The following is a 22,058-nucleotide window of genomic DNA, read 5'->3' as shown; positions in this document are numbered from 1 at the left end:
GAGAGCCTTAAACATGAATCAATCCTAAATACTAAAGTAATTATTGTTGCAGTGACTTGGAAGCCTTCATTTTCATAACAGTGCTTGTGTCTGTGACTATCATATCAGTCAATGTATTTTAACCTCGGTCAAGGCCTTTCAAATAACAAATATTATATATATTTTTTAATATTTTTTTTACAGTGTTTTAACACTTATATCAGAGTTGGTGCGTGGGGTGGGGGGTTGGGGTACATAGGGTGCTGGTGGCGTTTATGTGGCTTGGCTTAGTATCATATGGATATGTATCACCGTAACAAAGTCATGGATAGATGACATTGAACACAAGTTCACAAAGACAACAGGGCCCGTATTCATAAATCGTTTCAGAGTAGGAGTGCTGATCTAGGACCAGGTCCCCCCAGTCCATGTAATGTAATTCATTATGATCTGAAAGGAAAAACTGATCCTATATCAGCACTCTTAAACTGAGATGCTTTCTGAATATCAGCCCAGGTTTTGTCATAACGCTTGCATAAAGTATTGTAGTTTCAGTATACAGTAGCTGTATTGAAAAGTTTTAAAGTATTGTAAAGTTTTATAGTTATAGCTGAGGTCAGAGGTCATCCCACATTGCTACATTATCCCAATCCTGTAACTAGATTTGGGAAACCTGTATGTTTGTGTCACATTTAGCTTTTCCTGTTTTTCATGTAGTTCTGTATTGCTCCGGGGAGAAGTTTCCCCTAGGTACAGGGGACATCCCCGAGCCGACTAGGTGAAAAATCTGCCGATGTGCCCTTGAGCAAGGCACTTAACCCTAATTGCTCATGTAAGTCGCTCTGGATAAGAGCGTCTGCTAAATGACGTAAATGTAAAATGTAAATGATACAGATCTAGAATCAGCTTCCTCTCCCCCAATCCTAACCTTTAGTTGGGAGACTTCACCCTACACTGTTCTGTATCTGCATTTTTTATGTGTCACATTAGTGACACCCCAGGATGAGCAGACATAACAGTCTCCTGTGTGAAGAGACCTGATAGTCCACAACGAGTCACCTGCAATATATATATTTGACCACCAGAGGGTGACAAAGGTTTGGGAACCAAAGAAAGAGGCTCTAACAGCCACCATTTACAACTTAGTTACTTTTCATTTTCTGGTTTTGCAACATAACATGAGCTTTGGCCAGTGCACAAGAAGTATAAGCCCTCCAAAAACTATCATCAGTATAAGCACATCTGAATAGAAAACATTAGAAAATGTATTCCACACACGCATGTTGTATTGCAGTTCATTTGCTATGGGCCAACTCTTTCCTCATATGTGTATTATTATGTGTTAAAGGTAGACTACATACATTTTCAACGGACTCCATTAGTGTACTTCCTTCCTGTATCCTTGTCAGGGGAGTTGCAGTACAAAAAAGACATAACCTAGAGAGAGAGGGACAGGCATGCGGGTTGAGGGACACTCGTTCTAAATCAGGGTACAGTAACTGCAGTGCAGCAGTACATTTACAGCTAGCCTATATAGCTTCACGGACTCAGACAAGCTCCTTTCATGAGCGCCTCCATGAGCCAGGGGGGTCGGTCGGGCTCACTTGGGGTGACAATGTCTCATAGTGATTTCTTTGAAGGTCTATGTCCCTAGAGTTGGAAAATGTGTGAAAGCAGTGCAGCAATGGTAGCTTTCTCTGTTATCGCTCATTCATTCATCCCTCTATCTACAACCCTGTTCCTAGAGAGGTTTTCGTTTCAACCCCAGTTGTAACTAACCTGATTGAGTTTATCAACCAGCTAATTCTTAGAATCATTTTTTACACACACAGCTAGAACAGGGTTTTAAAAAGATGAATAGATACAGGGCCATCATGGAATCCATTAACCCCACAGAAGCCTTTTTCTAATATGGCCATCAAACAACTTAATGGGGACTTATTGAACAATTTCGCATGACCATACCTGTATGAAATATAATTGTAATATGCCCAAAGATATCTTCAATTGTTCAAAGTGATGTATAATACACAACAAAATGAGCCAGATGTGCCAGATATGTAAAGACGATAAATTACTAATAGAATTGTGGTAAGAATGTGCCCAAAAAGCTGTCAGAATACCAGATTTCTGAAGATGTTATGATCAATAATTGCAATATTTAATCTTCAAATATGTAAAATGGATGTGTACATGTGAATAGTCATGGATGTGAGCTAGGATAACATTGTTGATCATTTTTCCAAATTTTTTTACGTTACAGCCTTATTCTAAAATGGATGAAATCAAATAAATTCCTCAACAATCTACACACAATACCCCATAATGACAAAATGAAAACAGGTTTTTAGACATTTCTGCAAATGTATTAAAAATAAAAACCAGAAATACATAGTATTCAGACCCTTTGCTATGAGACTCGAAATTGGGCTCAGATGCATCCTGTTTCCATTGATCATCCTTGAGATGTTTCTACAACTTGATTGGAGTCCACCTGTTCAATTGATTGGACATGATTTGGAAAGGCACACACCTTTCTATATAAGGTCCCACAGTTGACAGTGCATGTCAGAGCAAAAACCAAGCCATGAGGTCGAAGGAATTGTCCGTAGAGCTCAGAGACAGGATTGTGTCGAGGCACAGATCTGGGGAAGGGTACCAAAACATGTCTGCAGCATTGAAGGTCCCCAAGAACACAGTGGCCTCCATCATTCTTAAATGGAAGAAGTTTGGAACCACCAAGACTCTTCCTAGAGCTGGCCACCCGGCCAAACTGAGCAATCGAGGGAGAAGGGCCTTGGTCAGGGAGGTGATCAAGAACCCAATGGTCACTCTGACAGAGCTCTAGAGTTCCTCTGGGGAGATGGGAGAACCTTCCAGAAGGACAACCATCTCTGCAGCACTCCACCAATCAGGCCTTTATGGTAGAGTGGCCAGACGGAAGCCACTCCTCAGTAAAAGGCACATGAAAGCCTGCTTGGAGTTTGCCAAAAGGCACCTAAAGACTCTCAGACCATAAGAAACAAGATTCTCTGGTCTGATGAAACCAAGATTGAACTCTTGGGCCTGAATGCCAAGCGTCACGTCTGGAGGACACCTGGCACCATCCCTATGGTGAAGCATGGTGGTGTTAGCATCCTGTTGTGAGGATGTTTTTCAATGCCAGGAACTGGGAGACTGGTCAGGATCGAAGGAAAGATGAACGGAGCAAAGTACAGAGAGATCCTTGATGAAAACCTGCTCGGACTGGGGTGAAGGTTCACCTTCCAACAGGACAATGACCCTAAGCACACAGCCAAGAAAATGCAGGAGTGGCTTCGGCACAAGTCTCTGAATGTCCTTGAGTGGCCCAGCCAAACACCGGACTTGAACCCGATCGAACATCTCTGGAGAGACCTGAAAATAGCTGTGCAGCCAACCCGACAGCGCTTGAGAGGATCTGCAGTGAAGAATGGGAGAAACTCCCCAAATACAGGTGTGCCAAGCTTGTAGCGTCATACCCAAGAAGACTCAAGGCTGTAATCGCTGCCAAAGGTGCTTCAACAAAGTACTGAGTAAAGGGTCTGAATACTTATGTAAACGTGATATTTAAGTTTTTTATTTTTGATACATTTGCACAAATGACTAAAAACCAGTTTTTACTTTGTCATTATGGGGTGTTGTGTGTAGATTGATGAGGGGGAAAAAACAATTTAATCCATTTTAGAATAAGGCTGTAACGTAACAAAATGTGGAAAAAGTTAAGGGGTCTGAATACTTTCCAAATGCACTGTATATCATTTCAAAGGTAATTTCATGACCTTTCAGAACCACTTGTCAAACACATTTTTACATGTATCAGGGTTTCCTATTTAAAGACATTTAAAGATAATTTTGCTATGTACCCTACAGATCAAAGTTCTGTTAACCTGAACATTCTGAAAATATGTCTGATGGATAGCTGTGAATCTAAGCTTTCCAATGGTTTATAATTAAAGGGTATAAGTGAGCAATACATTGTTGTATACTGACATTGTTTGTCATAGGGTAAAATCCCTATGGGGAAAATGAATGGGATGGAGGGATGAAAGGAGGAGTAACACACAGAAAGCTACCATTGCTGCACTGCTATCACATATTTTCCAACTCTAGGGAAATAGACCTTAAAAAAATCACTATGAAACATCATCACCCCAAGTGAGCCTTGACGGCCCAAATTTGGGGGTCTGGCTCATGCACTATACAGTGGGGAGAACAAGTATTTGATACACTGCCGATTTTGCAGGTTTTCCTACTTACAAAGCATGTAGAGGTCTGTAATTTTTATCATAGGTACACTTCAACTGTGAGAGATGGAATCTAAAACAAAAATCCAGAAAATCACATTGTATGATTTTTAAGTAATTAATTTGCATTTTATTGCATGACATAAGTATTTGATACATTAGAAAAGCAGAACTTAATATTTGGTACAGAAACCTTTGTTTGCAATTACAGAGATCATACGTTTCCTGTAGGTCTTGACCAGGTTTGCAGACACTGCAGCAGGGATTTTGGCCCACTCCTCCATACAGACCTTCTCCAGATCCTTCAGGTTTAGGGGCTGTCGCTTGGCAATACGGACTTTCAACTCCCTCCAAAGATTTTCTATTGGGTTCAGGTCTGGAGACTGGCTAGGCCACTCCAGGACCTTGAGATGCTTCTTACGGAGCCACTCCTTAGTTGCCCTGGCTGTGTGTTTCGGGTCGTTGTCATGCTGGAAGACCCAGCCACGACCCATCTTCAATGCTCTTACTGAGGGAAGGAGGTTGTTGGCCAAGATCTCGCGATACATGGCCCATTCCATCCTCCCCTCAATACGGTGCAGTCGTCCTGTCCCCGCTGCAGAAAAGCATCCCCAAATAATGATGTTTCCACCTCCATGCTAAATGGTTGGGATGGTGTTCTTGGGTTTGTACTCATCCTTCTTCTTCCTCCAAACACGGCGAGTGGAGTTTAGACCAAAATGCTCTATTTTTATCTCATCAGACCACATGACCTTCTCCCATTCCTCCTCTGGATCATCCAGATGGTCATTGGCAAACTTCAGACGGGCCTGGACATGCGCTGGCTTGAGCAGGGGGACCTTGCGTGCGCTGCAGGATTTTAATCCATGACGGTGTAGTGTGTTACTAATGGTTTTCTTTGAGACTGTGGTCCCAGCTCTCTTCAGGTCATTGACCAGGTCCTGCCGTGTAGTTCTGGGCTGATCCCTCACCTTCCTCATGATCATTGATGCCCCACGAGGTGAGATCTTGCATGGAGCCCCAGACCAAGGGTGATTGACCGTCATCTTGAACTTCTTCCATTTTCTAATAATTGCATCAACAGTTGTTGCCTTCTCACCAAGCTGCTTGCCTATTGTCTTGTAGCCCATCCCAGCCTTGTGCAGGTCTACAATTTTATCCCTGATGTCCTTACACAGCTCTCTGGTCTTGGCCATTGTGGAGAGGTTGGAGTCTGTTTGATTGAATGTGTGGACAGGTGTGTTTTATACAGGTAACGAGTTCAAACAGGTGCAGTTAATACAGGTAATGAGTGGAGAACAGGAGGGCTTCTTAAAGAAAAACTAACAGGTCTGTGAGAGCTGGAATTCTTACTGGTTGGTAGGTGATCAAATACTTATGTCATGCAATAAAATGTAAATTAATTACTCAAAAATCATACAATGTGATTTTCTGGATTTTTGTTTTAGATTACGTCTCTCACAGTTGAAGTGTACCTATGATAAAAATTACAGACCTCTACATGCTTTGTAAGTAGGAAAACCTGCAAAATCGGCAGTGTATCAAATACTTGTTCTCCCCACTGCATGTAGTGTACTACTTTTGACCAGAGTGACCAGAGCTCTATAGGGCCCTGGTCAAAAGTTGTGCACTTAGTAGGGAATAGGGTGCCATTTGGAACAGGCACTCTGTCTGTCTGATATACTAAGAGCTCACTCTTCTCACCCCTCAGGGATTTACAGTTCGTCTGTGTCAGGCTCTTTGGAGTAGTTGGCAGATAGGGTTGGTATTGATTCAGTTTTCAGAGCCCCATACTACCTCCTCATTTACAGTACGGTGTAAACCCGTTTTGAGGAAGGGCCATATGCTAAGAGCCCAAGAAGCGGTCAATATAGCCTGCGTCCCAAATGGCATTCCCTATATAGGGAGTGCACTACTTTTGACCAGGGCCCATTGGGGTCCAATGGTGAATAGGGTGCTGTTTCTGCCTTTCACAAACACTGTATAGGCCTAGTGAGATGGTTGTCTCCTATAAACAGTTTAAAGGTTATTGATGATCCTATTACCCTGGCAATTTTAATCTGAAAGTGGACTGACTTGCTATTTCTCAGCACTTTAATAAAGTAGGCCTATGCTTCACTTTGTTCATTGAATGTGTATTTTCAAATACTGAAACGAAAATGGATACATACCATGTCGCTTCTTAACCTTTTGAGGTGAAAAACTGTAGTGAACTAATAGGCTATGTAAATGAATAATATAAAGTTGCCCTCTGGTCGTGGTGGGCAAATTAAATATCATCACTAAAGTGTGATTGTATTGTAATACAGTTTGGCTAAAGATATTGGGATCTTTAGATCTATGCCAATCACCATTAGATACAATGCAACACGATACACATCATGTTTGTTTCATAAAAGTGTAATGAACGAGTTATAACATGATATCAATATTTTATTCAAGAAAACATCAAACCCAAATCATGGGAAAATAGGGTGAGGTCAAAGATAACATTTCACCCACCAAAAACATAAATAGGTAGCCTACTGCATTGCAGCATTGTTCTGATATCATTATTGTTACAAACTATTATTCAAACAATAAAGTGATTCATAGTAAATCGTGATGTCTGTTCATATAATGATTTATACGACTTTATAATGGTCTTGTTGTGAATTATGAAAGTCCAGCACTAAAGAAACTACTATTTTCATACACAAAAAGTATGTTGGCCACTGCATAAACTTTGTTAATGAATGAAAATAAAAAAGTCACCTTTGAGCTTTGCTAATCGTATTGTGCTCAATTAACTTCAATACTTGGGAGATAGTACTAGGCTAAACCTCTTGGAAGAGGAGAGAGAAAGAGAGAGAGAGCTAGAGATAGTGAGATAGTGAGTGAGAGAGAGTTGGAGGAGGGGGCTGCGTCTCTTGGCATCTCCCCCACCCCTCTCTCTTTACACGACTACCGAGTGCCAACCCGTCTATAGTTATTCCAGGAATGTGTTGAACATGGCTGCCGCGATGAAGGCACAGAAAACGGGACTGTTGGAACTTCGAGTTACCGTGGACCGTTGGATCCGTGTATTAGCCACACTTAGCGAGGAGACTTTAACCGTGAGCCCCGGAGAGGTCGCCGAAGACACAGTTAAAACCAACCCAACTCCCGCCGGTGCCATTAACGGAGACCCAGCCAACCTCAGCTCCTCTCCGGTCCCAGAAACAATCACCAACGTTAAGCGCACGGTGCGAGTTACCAAGCAAGATGTGGGAGGACTTGGAATTAGTATTAAAGGTAAGTTCAATGTAGTGCGTAATCAAACGACACTCTCTTAAACATTTATTTGGTCCGTTTTTCAAGTTTAACAATGTAAGCTACCCGAAACTTGCGTTGGACTACTCTACTAAAAGAAAACGCTGAAAGTACCAACATGCCTCATCGAAGACTTAAACTCTTCGAAGGTCAGTAATTGGGTTGAAGTTTTTTCATGGGCCTTTTCTCAATTGGATTTTATCAACTCCTGCGCCCTCCTTCTTCAGTCCTCTCTCGCCTCCTTTTTAAAAAGGTCAAAGGTAATCGAGGAGAGGTGGCGAGAAAAGAGTGAACATGGAAAATGCGCTTGTATGAAATGAGCCTCCTACTTGGTTGTCATCAGGCAAATTATGTTTACATGGGTGGAATCCCAAAATAAATGTGTAAAGTCATTTAAAAAAAAGTTTGTTGCGCAATACATTTTATAGATAAAATGATAAGTAGCATATTGTTTTTAAACGTGTACATGCTTTTCTCCTCCCACAAACAAAAGCTGATTCAAATGGGGTGTGGTAGATTTAAAAACTTTTCCAGGAAGGACTTAGGTAGGATACACATGACTATCCTAGATCAAAGGTGTCTATCGAGGAGGGGAGGACACTCTTCCATTAGCTTAATAATTGAGAAAAGGCCAAACTGTAGTGCACTAGACTAGGCTGTTTGTGATAGCCTAAGTTTTTCAAAAGTGGAACCTTTTGAAAAAACATATCTCAAACTATTCTCACCAATAAAGCTATTGGAAGCTATTCCAGTAAACCGTGCAACCAACTCTATTTCTCTTAATGTTATTTTGAGGACCTGATTCTCTCCCTAAACATGTTATATGATAGGGTGAATATAGCCTTCCAAGAAAGTTTGTCAGGATGCATGGTAACTTCTAGAGAAAGGTAGCCTATCTGCCATGCTGCTGTACAATTACATTTTAGTCATTTAGCAGACGCTCTTATCCAGAGGGACTTACAGTTAGTGAGTGCATACATTATTTTAATTTTATTTTTCATACTGGCCCCCCGTGGGAATCGAACCCACAACCCTGGCATTGCAAACGCCATGCTCTACCAACTGAGCTACATCCCTGCCGGCCATTCCCTCCCCTACCCTGGGCCAATTGTGCGCCGCCCCATGGGTCTCCCGGTCGCGGCCAGCTACGACAGAGCCTGGATTCGAACCAGGATCTCTAGTGGCACAGCTAGCACTGTGATGCAGTGCCTTAGACCACTGCGCCACTCGGGAAATAATGGCATATAGTAAACTCTTCATATAGAAATAAGTGCTGATGTTATACAAGCACCACTGTGAAATAGTTACATGATGTCATGGGAGTGAAATGTTGTCTAATGTAGTCCCATTGGAATAAGGAGCCTGATATCCATACAAAACATTTAAGATGATATGGCACTGCTGCTACATCAAATAAGTAAGGTCTGCATGTCTAATTGAATTCAGACATCTATTTATTATGCTACCTGCTTTTCTTTTAAATATTGTGTTCACAAGTTATTACCAACATCAAAATGTATATGGAGCTCTTTCAACGACAGGTGAAAGCTATGATCCCTTATTGATGTCACCTGTTAAATCCACTTCAATCAGTGTAGATGAAGGGGAGGAGACAGGTTAAAGAAGGATGTTTAAGCCTTGAGACAATTGAGATGTGGATTGTGTATGTGTGCAATGCAGAGGGTGAACGGGCAAGACAAAATATTTAAGTGACTTTGAACAGGGTATGGTAGTAGGTGCCAGGCGCACCGGTTTGAGTGTGTCAAGAACTGCAATGGTGCTGGGTTTTTCACGCTCAACAGTTTCCAGTGTGTATCAACAATGGTCCACCACCCAAAGGACATCCAGCCAACTTGACACAACTGTGGGAAGCATTGGAGTCAACATGGGCCAGCATCCCTGTGGAATGCTTTCGACACCTTGTAGAGTCCATGCCCCGGCTGAATTGAGGCTGTTCTGAGGGCAAAAGGGGGTGCAACTCAATATTAGGAAGGTGTTCCTAATGTTTTGTACACTCAGTGTATTCCATGATCTTTTTGGAGTATTCCACAATCAAAGTTATGTCTCAAACTTGTGATTAGGAAACAAATCCTCTTACTGCTTATTACATGATCGGATGGAAAAGCAAGTCAACAAAAACCCTTTGAGACACACCCTTTAAATCTAATGTAGCCTAATAACTATCTATTGTACACCACTTTAGTATGCACATGCAATCAGATAAGGTGATGGAACATGCTTGTAGGAAAAGCAAGACTTTTGAGGTCTCAAGCTGAAAATACAGTATTTCTAAGAATACATTCCTACTCCTGTTTGAGCTTAAGAAGGTGTGTGTGTGTGTGTTTATGTGTGTGTGTGTGTGTGTGTGTGTGTGTGTGTGTGTGTGTGTGTGTGTGTGTGTGTGTGTGTGAAGAGCAGTAGCGGTGCTGGGTAAAATCACTGGGGAAGCCAAGCCAGAAAAAAATGAGATATTACAACCTATGTGTTGTGATAATTGCGTTGTGTGCTCTATAACCTGTTAGTTCATATGTGATATATAGGCCTGAGGCCGAGACAAAAGAAAACACAGTGGCAGAATAAATTCAACCACACCTTTGTTTCATCACAAAACCAGAGCGCAACCTCTGTCCAGTGAAGTCCACAAAGCATTTTGCATGTAAAAAACAGTTACATGACCTACAGCATGGTCAAGCAAGTTAATGTTTCCAACATTTTCAGACTAATAAACAACTAATGATTTAGAACCATGGAGAGTTAAGTAAGTAAAACCCTATCTCCATCCATGGCTAATTTAGAAAAGGACCAGTTTTAGCTAGCTAGCCTCCGGAGGACAACAACACAACGAGATGCAACAATTCAAGTTGTTTCTGTCAATGACAATGCAAAACGCTTCACCGTTTGGCAGGAACGGTGGGGCTGGTGTTGTATTCGTTTCAGCCCCCTCCTACAAAATGAGTCCCCCTAATGACATAAACATGACGTTCACCTCAGTGTTTTTTTGCGGCTTTTAAAATCAATTGGCACTGTTTAAATAAGTAAAACCGACCACCAAACGGTGACTCCCCACTGTCACAACAGAGTGGCGCTGCCACGTCAAGCCGAGAGAGAGCGAGCGAGAGGCAGGAGACGGCCAGCTGACACCACAATGCGAACAGCTGACAAGAAGCTCCCAAAATGCAGTTGTCATTGGCCTTAGATGAAAGCAATTTGATGGGAGTGGAGCAGTCTGTCTGGGATGTTTATTTTCGAGAGGCCACCCTGGTTTGGTGGAGGGAGGCATAGAGTCGAACTTGCGTTTGGTCCAAAGTGCCAAAGTACACTCTCGGCGGCTCTCGAACATCTACATTTAAGGACGGATAGGCTTGAGGCCTAAAGTTTGTCTTGACACCATATACTGTACAGTGGGTAGAAGTAGACCGGTGTGTAGAAATTAGTGCACAACTCAGATGTTCAGCTCATGCAACAAATCCTATGTTAAATAGTTAGTTAGCTTGAATAAGCATTGGTTGTATCCCTCAGGGGTAACAAAGCCTGGTCTCATAGACTAGACGTAACATAGTAAATATAAATCCGAGACCCTCAAATTAGTATGATATGTTACGTTTGGTATGGTTAAGACAGATGGTTTGCCTTAAGCAAAAAGATGAAAGTAGGGTGGTTGGTTGGGGTGGATGGGTAGGCGTATAACGCGAATGTCGAATCTCATCACGGACAATTTTAGCAATTTAGCTAATTAGCAACTTTTCAACTACATAGAACTTTTTAGCTACACTGAACAAAAATATAAACGCAACATGTAAAGTGTTGGTCCCATGTTTCATGAGCTGAAATAAAAGATCCCAGAAATGTTCCATACGCACAAAAAGCTTATTTCTCTTTTGTGCACAAATTTGTTTTCATCCCTGTTAGTGAGCATTTCTTCTTTGTCAAGATATTCCATCCACCTGACAGGTGTGGCATAGCAATAAGCTGAATAAACAGCATGATCATTACACAGGTGCATCTTGTGCTGGGGACAGTAAAAGGCCACTCTAAAACGAGGGCACTACGTTCATCCACCTCTGGCCTGCTAGCTCCCCTACCTCTACAGAAGCACAGTTCCCGCTCAGCCCAGTCAAAGCTATTTGCTGCTCTGGCACCCCAATGGTGGAACAAGCTCCCCCACGACGCCAGGATAGCGGATTCACTGACCACCTTCCGGAGACACTTGAAACCCTACCACTTTAAATAATACCTGGAATAGTATAAAGTCATCCTTCTACCCCCCCTCCACCCCCCCATAAAAAAAATTAGAAAAAAAGTTGTTGTCCCACTTGCTATCATAAGTTGAATGCACCAATTTGTAAGTCGCTCTGGATAAGAGCGTCTGCTAAATGATGTAAATGTAAATGTAAATGTAAATGTAAAATGTGCAGTTTTGTCACACAGATGTCTCAAGTTTTGAGGGAACGTGCAATTGGCATGCTGACTGCAGAAATGTCCACCAGATCTGTTGCCAGCTAATTGAATGTTCATTTCTCTACCATAAGCCTCCTCCAATGTCGTTTTTGAGATTTTGGCAGTACATCGAACCGGCCTCACAACCGCAGACCACATGTAACCACGCCAGCCCAGGACCTCCACATCCAGCTTCTTCACCTGCGGGATCATCTGAGACCAGTCACCCGGACAGCTGATGAAACTGTGGGTTTGTACAACCAAAGAATTTCTGCACAAACTGTCAGAAACCGACTCAGGGAAGCTGATCTCTGTGCTCGTCGTCCTCAGCAGGGTCTTGACCTGACTGCAGTTCGGCATTGTAACTAACTTTAGTGGGCAAATGCTCACCTTGGATGGCCACTGGCACGCTGGAGAAGTGTGCTCTTCACAGATGAGTACCGGTTTCAACTGTACAGGGCAGATGGCATACGTATGGCGTCGTGTGGGTGAGCGGTTTGCTGATGTCAACGTTGTGAACAGAGTGCTCCATGATGGCGGTGGGGTTATGGTATGGGCAGGTATAAGCTACAGACAATGAACAATTGCAATTTGAATGCACAGGAATACCGTGACGAGATCCTGAGGCCCATTGTTGTGCCATTCATCCGTCGCCATCACCTCATGTTCCAGCATGATAATGCACAGCCTCATGTCGCAAAGATCTGTACACAATTCCTGAAAGCTGAAAATGTCCCAGTTCTTCCATGGCCTGCTTACTCACCAGACATGTCACCCATTGAGCATGTTTAGGATGCTCTGGATCTACGTGTACGACAGCGTGTTCCAGTTCCCGCCAATATCCAGCAACTTTGGACAGCCATTGAAGAGGAGTGGGACAACATTCCACAGGCCACAATCAACAGCCTGATCAACTCTATGCGAAGGAGATGTGTCGCGCTGCATAAGGCAAATGGTGGTCACACCAGATACTGACTGGTTTTGTGATCCACGCCCCTACCTTTCTTTTTTAAGGTATCTGTGATCAACAGATGCATATCGGTATTCCCAGTCTTGTGAAATCCATAGGTTAGGGCCTAATGAATTTATTTCAATTGACTAATTTCCTTATATGAACTGTAATGCAGTAAGATCTTTGAAATTGTTGCATGTTGCGATTATGTTTTTGTTCATTTTACTTTGCAACTACTTATGATGTTAGCTAACTCTTCCACTAACCCTAACCTTAACTCTTTAACCAAGCTCCTAAACTTAACCCTAACCTTAACCCTAACCCCTAGTCTAGCTAACTTTAGCCAGCTAGCTAACATTAGCCAGCTAGCTAACATTAGCCACCTAGCTAGAATTTGTAACATATCATTGTACGTTCTTTGCAAAATGTAACTTATTGTGTGTTTTGTTAATTCGTAACATATAATTTGAATTGTAATTCATATAATATCATGCGAAATGTGTGATGGACATCCACAAATTAATACATACCATACGAAATGTAACATATCATACTAAAAGGAACAGCTCGGATTTACGTACAGAATAATATGAAATGATTTGAGACCAGGTTGCCTTTTCATACATTGTAAATCTTCCTAGAGATTCTAGTCAGAATCAATAAAGTGTGTTGTGTTCCTCATTCAATTGTAAGTAAAACCGCCATTTCACACTGTGGGGACAAAAGTGTGATGTCATGAAACCTTGTTTGACAGTTGTGACATGTTAAGGCTAGGTGGCCAGAATGGTGGCTACAGGTATTGTTCCCCATGTCACTCTCTGTAGGTGGTCCTCTTATCTCTTTCAAGGTCGTAGTTTGCCCAGATACAGGGAGAAGACACTGCAGCTGAATTGCCAATATTAGGGGAAATGCTGACGAGCACTGTTCTTGTGGTTTATACTGTACTATGCGGATGATAAAGTACTGTATGTTAGCATGTCAGTCCAGGGGTTTTGGCTGCCGTCCCAGGTAGTCATTTGATGGGAGAAAGCGTGCTGACTAGGTCCTGGAGTGATTACTGGCGTTCAATATCCTGTTTTTGCACTGTCCTAGGGGCGGGGGTAAGAGGTCTGGAGTGTTTAGTGTAATGCAATGAAAATAAGCTTACGTGATAATAGGCTTTAGTTTCTCTGGTGCAAATAGTGAATGGTTGACTGAAAAAGCTTAGGATACTATTTTAAGCTTTGCAGTGTGGGCTATTGGACCTTTGAGACCAGTATACGGTTAAGAGGTGGCTCAAGTCCGTGCACGGTTAAGAGGTGGCTCAAGTCCGTGCATAAAAAATTCCTACCTTGTCACAACACAACTGATTGTGCGTTAAGAAGGAAAGAAATTCCACAAATTAACTATTAAGAAGGCACACCTGTTAATTGAAATGCATTCCAGGTGACTACCTCATGAAACTGGTTGAGAGAATGCCATGAGTGTGCAAAGCTGTCATCAAGGCAAAGGTTGGCTACTTTGAAGAGTCTCAAATATAAAATATATTTTGATTTGTTTAACACTTTTTTGGTTACTATATATGTGTTATTTTATAGTTGATGTCTTCACTATTATTCTACGATGTAGAAAATAGTCAAAATAAAGAAAATCCCTGGAATGAATAGGTGTGTCCAAACCTTTGACTGGTACTGTATATATACTGTATATATTTACAAAAAAATATGTATGGGGGATTGGAAATGATGCAGACAAAAAAAAAATAGAGATGTGATTTCTTTGTTTCGAATTTCACATATTCAAGTTGATTGGCTAGAATGTAGTCTATGAAATATCGCCCAATATTGCATATTGTCTATGATTTGTTCATGATCTAATCTACAAGTCTATTTGGAGTTTTTTTCCTTGGTGATTTCGATTTGGTGATATTACAGTCTGGGATTACATTATGTGGTAGTTCTATTTTTATTGAATCACTGAGGATATCATTTCTGCCCTCGCCTTATATGCCTCCCACACAATTCATCAGGGGTCAGAATCTCAATTTGGTGGGCATAATTTCTGCACATCAATCACTGAACAAACAACCATCAAATGTCACACTAGTGTGCACCGCTAGCCCCACTCAGAAAAGGCATAGATCATATTGACAGCGGAGGGAGTCGCAGTCTGCGCCGATGCCACTGTGATTGAGATGCATGGGTGTGGGTGTCAGCCCCGGCATCTTTTATTGAGGGCACCTGGCTCTAGTCTCGGAAGACGATGCATTAATTAAATCTGTAGTATCGCCCGTGGGAGCCAACCTGTGTAATATATATTCAAAATTAATTTTATTTAATCCTCTTTCGGAAAATTTTTCAGCCACCCCAAGGCCAAGACCCAACTGGCACTTGACATTATTGACAATATTTCCCACGAAGGGGCCTCCAGCCTATGAACAGACCTTAATTATCCTGTTAGAGAGAAGAGACTGCAGCCGGGCAGAGTGGATAACTGGTGTCCTCGTATTCTCTACAACTGCAGTCTTAATGTGAAACTTGTCCCTTGCTCAGCTTTTCAAATTAAACCGTTGAGCACTGTCGCGAGTGATGTAGTCTTATGTACTTACTATGAACTCTGTTCTGTCACTCAATCTAGTCAGTCTCAAGAGTACCTACACCCATGGAGCAAAACTTTCCTTGTGCATTGCTACTTTCCTTTCTCTTAAACAACTTTCAACAAACTATAGAAGATTCCCAAGAAACCCCTCAAATGTTAGTCACTAGTATCAGATCCACTGGGCAAAAACTGGTTGAATCAACATTGTTTCCACGTCATTTCAACACAAATAATCAACGTGAAAATCTGATTGGATTTGCAAAAAGATTTAAGCTAAATCCAATGACATGGTGACATTTTTGTTGATTTCACGTTGAATTCACGTTAGTTGACAACTCAACCAAATGTAAATGTGCCCAGTGGGGAGGGATTTACTCTAAGCCCTATGATAAAGCGTATGTATTATAATCCTGTAGACCACAATATTTTATATTCATACCCCATCTCCTTTTAGAGAGGGGCACAATCTAAGCCCTGTAACCATCTGGTTTGTAGTTTGTACATGAAGCGTACTGTGTCTCATTGACATGAACTGAGCGGATGCCATGTGCTCTAATTTACAGGTGGAAAAGAGAACAAAATGCCCATTCTCATCTCGAAGATCTTCAAAGGGTTGGCGGCTGACCAGACGGAGGCCCTGTACGTGGGTGACGCCATCCTGTCGGTCAACGGCGCCGACCTCCGGGACGCCACACACGACGAGGCCGTGCAGGCCCTGAAGAAGACGGGCAAAGAGGTCATCCTAGAGGGTATGCGCCACCAGTACATTAAGGCCTTGTCGGTGTTCCAGGAAATGTTCTAGCGAGACCAGGTCAATTATCGACCGACGGGTCACTGGGGTAGAGGTTCAAACCCTGAATCGCATGGTGTGTACTGCTTTGGTTCTCTTATAGCCATGAGGTAGATTCCTTATCCTTCAGTGAATTAGAAGGAAGATGAACTGTGAGTAAGTGAACAGTAAGTAGCGAACAACTGCCAAGAAATAGAAAGGTCTCACCTAGAGGAAAAGCCTCTTAGAACACTGAGATAGAGCGGTCCGCAGTTTTATTTTGGGGGCCATAGAGCGGGGTTATCAGTGTCGATCCTGTTGAACCAAAAATAATAGCTGCCGCAAATCTCATCAGAACCCATCAAACGTCTTGGATAACTGACAATCCACTCATTAGTTCTGTAACTGTTTCATCCCATTGAAACTAGCCGAAATGAGATCCTGTCATAAATCGGGAAACTTCTGGAAACTTCTAGGCTGCAGGTCGGCACTGCGAGGGAGAGATGTGGAGAAAGTCCTGGAGGGGATCCTGTAGGTTCACTGCTCTCTGTCTGTTAGCCAGGCCAGGCAGCGCCCATAGCAGGTGAAGGGAAACAGACAGTGTTGAATTGGAGATGAGGTCTTTAGCTGCAGGGAGTGGAAATAATAGAAGGCTTTCATGTTGTCCATCGATTTCATCACAGGTGTTCTCTGACTCCCAATCTTTTATGTACATAATGAATATGCAGATCATTGGTCAGAGCTGGGATTCTACTCTCTACAAAATGGACTTAGATTGTGCTAATGCTCTAGAAGGGCAGCACAATATCCACAAGAATACATTTGAGTGGATTTCTGTAATGTTTAGTTAGGCTGTTGACCACCAACCTCTCAAGTCCAGTCTAGATCGTCCACTGAGACATACAGTATACAGTAGGTGGATACACCAGTTTATTGATGTGAGGCGTACAGACCGTCAGAGGAAATGTTTCAGACCCTACGGGTAAGCTCGCTGTCTCACAACGCTACAGTGCTCTACAGCCCAGCAGTCAGGCAGGGGAAATCACTCTAAATCCCTCTGCCTTGTCAACACTAGAGCAGAAAAGCATTGATGTCAGGCAGCTCATCCACCAGGCCTGTGATCATTAATGTCAGAACTCATTTCATAGGTTACTCACCCTGAGGAGCAGATGTGGCAGCAAATGAGTCAAGAGGCTTCGGGACTTTGCTGTGGGAGAGGTTATTGAGAGGCTTTTGTTGTGTCTGGAATTGCACCTGCAGCACCTGCATTGTCCAACAGTTTGTAAACAACAGAGCTAAACTTTAGGTAGTTCTGTTGTATTGTAAAGTTTACAACAGAGAAGCTGTTTGATGTCGTGGCGATGTGGCATTTTATTAGCATGACACCTTTGATAACCGTCTGACTTCTATGACTTGGAAAAGAAAGAGAAGTACTCGCATGCGGTCTCTGTGCAACTCTCTTAACAACTGACTTCCATAGCTTTCCATAGAGTTCAATCAGATCATCTTGATAGTGAAAGCCCCTCCATATGACATGGAGTTATTTAAATTACTTAACTAAATACAGTGCTGAACTAAATACAAAGACATCACTTTCACACATTTAGCTCAAACACCTCATTATGAGCCATTATAATTCCACTTGAAAATCTGATCACAGCGTGACTATTTATTAGAAAGAATTAGGTCTAAAACTGGTATTAAATTCAATAACAGGCATACGTGTTTTTCCCCTGTTATGCCTAATGAATGATTTTAACAGTGTTCATGTCAAACTTAAGTTACAATTTACATTTTTTATGTGTATAATTTACAACAGATATACCTATTTCAAGCCTGTACTTTTGATTATTGTACCCCAAGTTCATGATAATATTTAATGATAATGTAGCCTAAGACAAATGGCATAATGGACTTACATTATTACATTACATTACTTACACATACAGTACCAGTCAAAAGTTTGGACACACCTACTCATTCAAAGGTTTTTCTTTATTTTTACTATTTTCTACATTGTGGAATAATAGTGAAGACATCAAAACTATAAAATAACACATATGGAATCATGTAGTAACCAAAAAAGTGTTAAACAAATCCAAATATATTTTATATTTGAGATTCTTCAAAGTAGCCACCCTTTGCCTTGATGACAGCTTTGCACACTCTTGGCATTCTCTCAACCAGCTTCATGAGGAATGCTTTTCCAACAGTCTTGAAGGAGTTCCCACATATGCTGAGCACTTGTTGGCTGCTTTTCCTTCACTCTACGGTCCAACTCATCCCAAACCATCTCAATTGGGTTGAGGTCGGGTGATTGTGAAGGCCAGGTCATCTGATGCAGCACTCCATCACTCTCCTTCTTGGACAAATAGCCCTTACACTGCCTGGAGTTGTGTTGGGTCATTGTCCTGTTGAAAAACAAATGATAGTCCCACTAAGCGCAAACCAGATTGGATGGCATATCGCTGCAGAATGCTGTGGTAGCCATGCTGGTTAAGTGTGCCTTGAATTCTAAATAAATCACTGACAGTGTCACCAGCAAAGCACCATCACACCTCCTCCTCCATGCTTCACGGTGAGAACCACACATGCGGAGATCATCCGTTCACCTATTCTGCGTCTCACAAAGACACGGCAGTTGGAACCAAAAATCTTAAATTTGGACTCATCAGACCAAAGGACAGATTTCCACCGGTCTGATGTCCATTGCTCGTGTTTCTTGGCCCACGCAAGTCTCTTCTTGCAATTCGACCATGAAGGCCTGATTCACGCAGTCTCTTCTAAACAGTTGATGTTGAGATGTGTCTGTTACTTGAACTCTGTGAAGCATTTATTTGGGCTGCAATCTGAGGTGCAGTTAACGCTAATGAATCTATCCTCTGCAGCAGAGGTAACTCTGGGTCTTCCTTTCCTGTGGCGGTCCTCATGAGAGCCAGTTTCATCATAGCGCTTGAATGTTTTTTCGACTGCACTTGAAGAAACTTTCAAAGTTCTTGACATTTTCGGCATTGACTGACCTTCATGTCTTAAAGTAATGATGGACTGTCGTTTCTCTTTGCTTATTTGAGCTGTTCTTGCCATAATATGGACTTGGTCTTTTACCAAATAGGGCTATCTTCTGTATACCCCCGCTACCTTGTCACAGCACAACTGATTGTCTCAAATGCATTAAGAAGGAAAGAAATTCCACAAATTAACATTTAAGAAGTCACACCTGTTAATTGAAATGCATTCCAGGTGACTACCTCATGAAGCTGGTTGAGAGAATGCCAAGAGTGTGCAAAGCTGTCATCAAGGCAAAGGGTGGCTACTTTGAAGAATCTGAAATATAAAATATATTTTGATTTGTTTAACACTTTTTTGGTTATTTGGTTACTACATGATTCCATATGTGTTATTTCATAGTTTTGATATCTTCACTAGTATTCTACAATGTAGAAAATAGTTAAAAAATAAAGAAAAACCCTGGAATGAGTAGGTGTGTTCAAACGTTTGACTGGTAGTTGATAAGTTGCGTCAATTCAAATCTGGTATAGGAACAAAAAGAGGTCAATACACCTCTTCTAATATAGACTAGTATTTTAATTAATGCAAAACCTTCAATGGTAAATATGATGTTCGTATATACGGGTCCACTGAAATACCATGCAGGGCAGACAGAGAACTAAGCCATTGTTCTAAATTCTTCTTTAAATACTCTGACAGAGATAGTTCCCGCTCCCTGCTGGCCTATCAGAGTAGAGACTGAGCGTGGTTTAGACTTACTCAGCCTATCGTTGGCGCACAGGCTGGTCCCAGCCCCTTGGCGCTTCACTGTTGCCAGGTGTTTGTTGTTTTGCAACTTGTCCAGAGAGTCAGCTCTTTTGCAGTACACGTCCTTGAGCGTTCTAACAAAGAGGCAGTGTTTGTGTCTGTGAGACACAAGTCTGTCTCGGCCTACCCCCTAATAGTTCCTCACATTAATCACAGCTTGTTATGTTGACCAATCTATATCAGTACAGCACAAACCTATTATGTTTAATCATTAATGTATTCTTTCTAAGCTAGGCATCACATCTAGTTATAAGAAAATAGAACCCCACAATCCCCCTTTTCACACCCACTGGGTGTGAACCCAAAATTAGAAAACCCAAAATAAGAAATTTCTGGGAAATTTAGGATTCCCCCTTTTGACACCCTCTAGGGTGTCACTCATTAAAATACAATACAAACAAAAAGAATCACACTTTTATTAATAGGCAATAATGATAATAAAAAAGCCTTCAGTCCTTCCATCTACACCTAACTTGTACTAGGTTGGCTACCAGCCATCCATGAACTTTAAACCTTCACATAAGGAAAGACAAACATTCACAATGGTTAACTTGATTAATAAAGCATAAAATACAAGATCAATAGAACACAAAACACAAGATTATTAAAACATAAAACACAAACAGGGAAGTAAATTTTGGCCCCCTTTAGACACCCTCTAGGGTGTCAATCCACCACCTCACCAATAGCAAACCAAGGGTCATCCTTTGTCAACCCCAGTTTCTTCCGAAAGCTAGACTCAGTGTCTGCATCCCCTTCTTGAGCCCCTAGGAGGGGCATCATACCAGCCGTATGCATGACATCTGTAACAGACTTTCTCAGACAAGGAATTACACAGGCAGCACAGCACATTAATATTAGAAACACAACTACTAGGGTCAGAAATCCAGTAACCACCATAACAGAGTACCCACCAAACCAATCACCCAACCAGGAGAACAGTCCGTTTCCCTCCATTCCAGCCATGCTCTTCATTTCAGCTGATAGTTTATCTAAACCAACTAGGGCTTTAGAGATACTCCCGTCAGGACTGGTATTGTTAGGGATAAACGTACAACAATGGCTTACCATTCTATAGACACCACCCCTTTCTGCCTGATCTAGAGCCAACCTCTTTTTACTAAGTCATAGGAGTGAGATGGCGGATAATTGTTCAAAAGATCCCTTCTGTTGCATCCCTAGTCCAGCCAATAAATCGTTGTTGGTCGTAATAGATATAATTAATCCAATTCACAATTTTGTTTATTGTCACCCACCAAAAGAACGTGGTAGTAAACCCTTCCCCTAATTGTTTCATAGCTTGGTATCCATCCGATAACCCCCTTGGTATCCCAATCGCATCCATCTAAATAGGGCTATTCTCCTTCTTGTTAAAACTCCTCCTACATCTGTTTAATCCTTGGTTCCTGGTGACTAATTCTAACTAGTTGAACCAGTATAACCAGGGCGCATGTATCTAGCCACCCTTTTGGAATTCTCTGCCTTACACTGCCTTTACTGGCACACGCCCACCACACATCGGTTACAGGGGCTGTAAGGTTCAGAATTCTCTCCTGTGCTTCCGAACTTAAGTCTCCAGTTGATAATTGGTGATGTATTTATTTCTCCTTACCCCCCATCTGGATGTTCAGTCCCCCTCGGTCTCATATCCCCATCCCCAAGTGGGGGCCGAACACGTATATAATAGGATTTTATAATCCCAATTTGCTTATTGACATGTACGCCACCCGTTGGCTACGTCCCTAACCCTTATTTTGAATCTGACAGTCTGCCCTTCTCTGACTCCCATTCTGTAGGCCACTCGTCCTTGACGGTCAGTATGTCGGGTCGCTTCTCTTCTCTTTTACTTCATAACAATGGTAAGAGCATAATTGGTGGTGGATCTTGACATATCAAGACCATTACCGAGACTATGATGCAACCCAAGTTATCCATATTCCCAAAAACCGCCAACCCTCTCCTGTCCTCAGTC

The 22,058-nt window shown here is 42.0% G+C and overlaps 1 protein-coding gene across 1 annotated transcript in view; it reads left to right on the top strand.

Annotated features, from left to right (window-relative positions):
* Positions 1-7,125: 7,125 nt before the first annotated feature.
* LOC121575571 (alpha-1-syntrophin-like) overlaps positions 7,126-22,058 on the top strand; it is a 68,441-nt gene continuing 53,508 nt past the window's right edge. Inside the window, exons 1-2 of the mRNA XM_041888749.2 lie at positions 7,126-7,517; positions 16,065-16,250. Coding sequence (XP_041744683.1) covers positions 7,235-7,517; positions 16,065-16,250 — 469 coding nt within the window. The 5' untranslated portion in view covers positions 7,126-7,234. The remainder of the gene's footprint in view (positions 7,518-16,064; positions 16,251-22,058) is intronic.

Source organism: Coregonus clupeaformis, chromosome 10, assembly GCF_020615455.1.
Source record: "Coregonus clupeaformis isolate EN_2021a chromosome 10, ASM2061545v1, whole genome shotgun sequence".
In the NCBI taxonomy this organism is placed as follows: domain Eukaryota; kingdom Metazoa; phylum Chordata; class Actinopteri; order Salmoniformes; family Salmonidae; genus Coregonus; species Coregonus clupeaformis.
The sequence above is the reverse complement of the archived record's forward strand: the minus strand, read 5'-3'. Positions and strand labels throughout refer to the sequence as shown.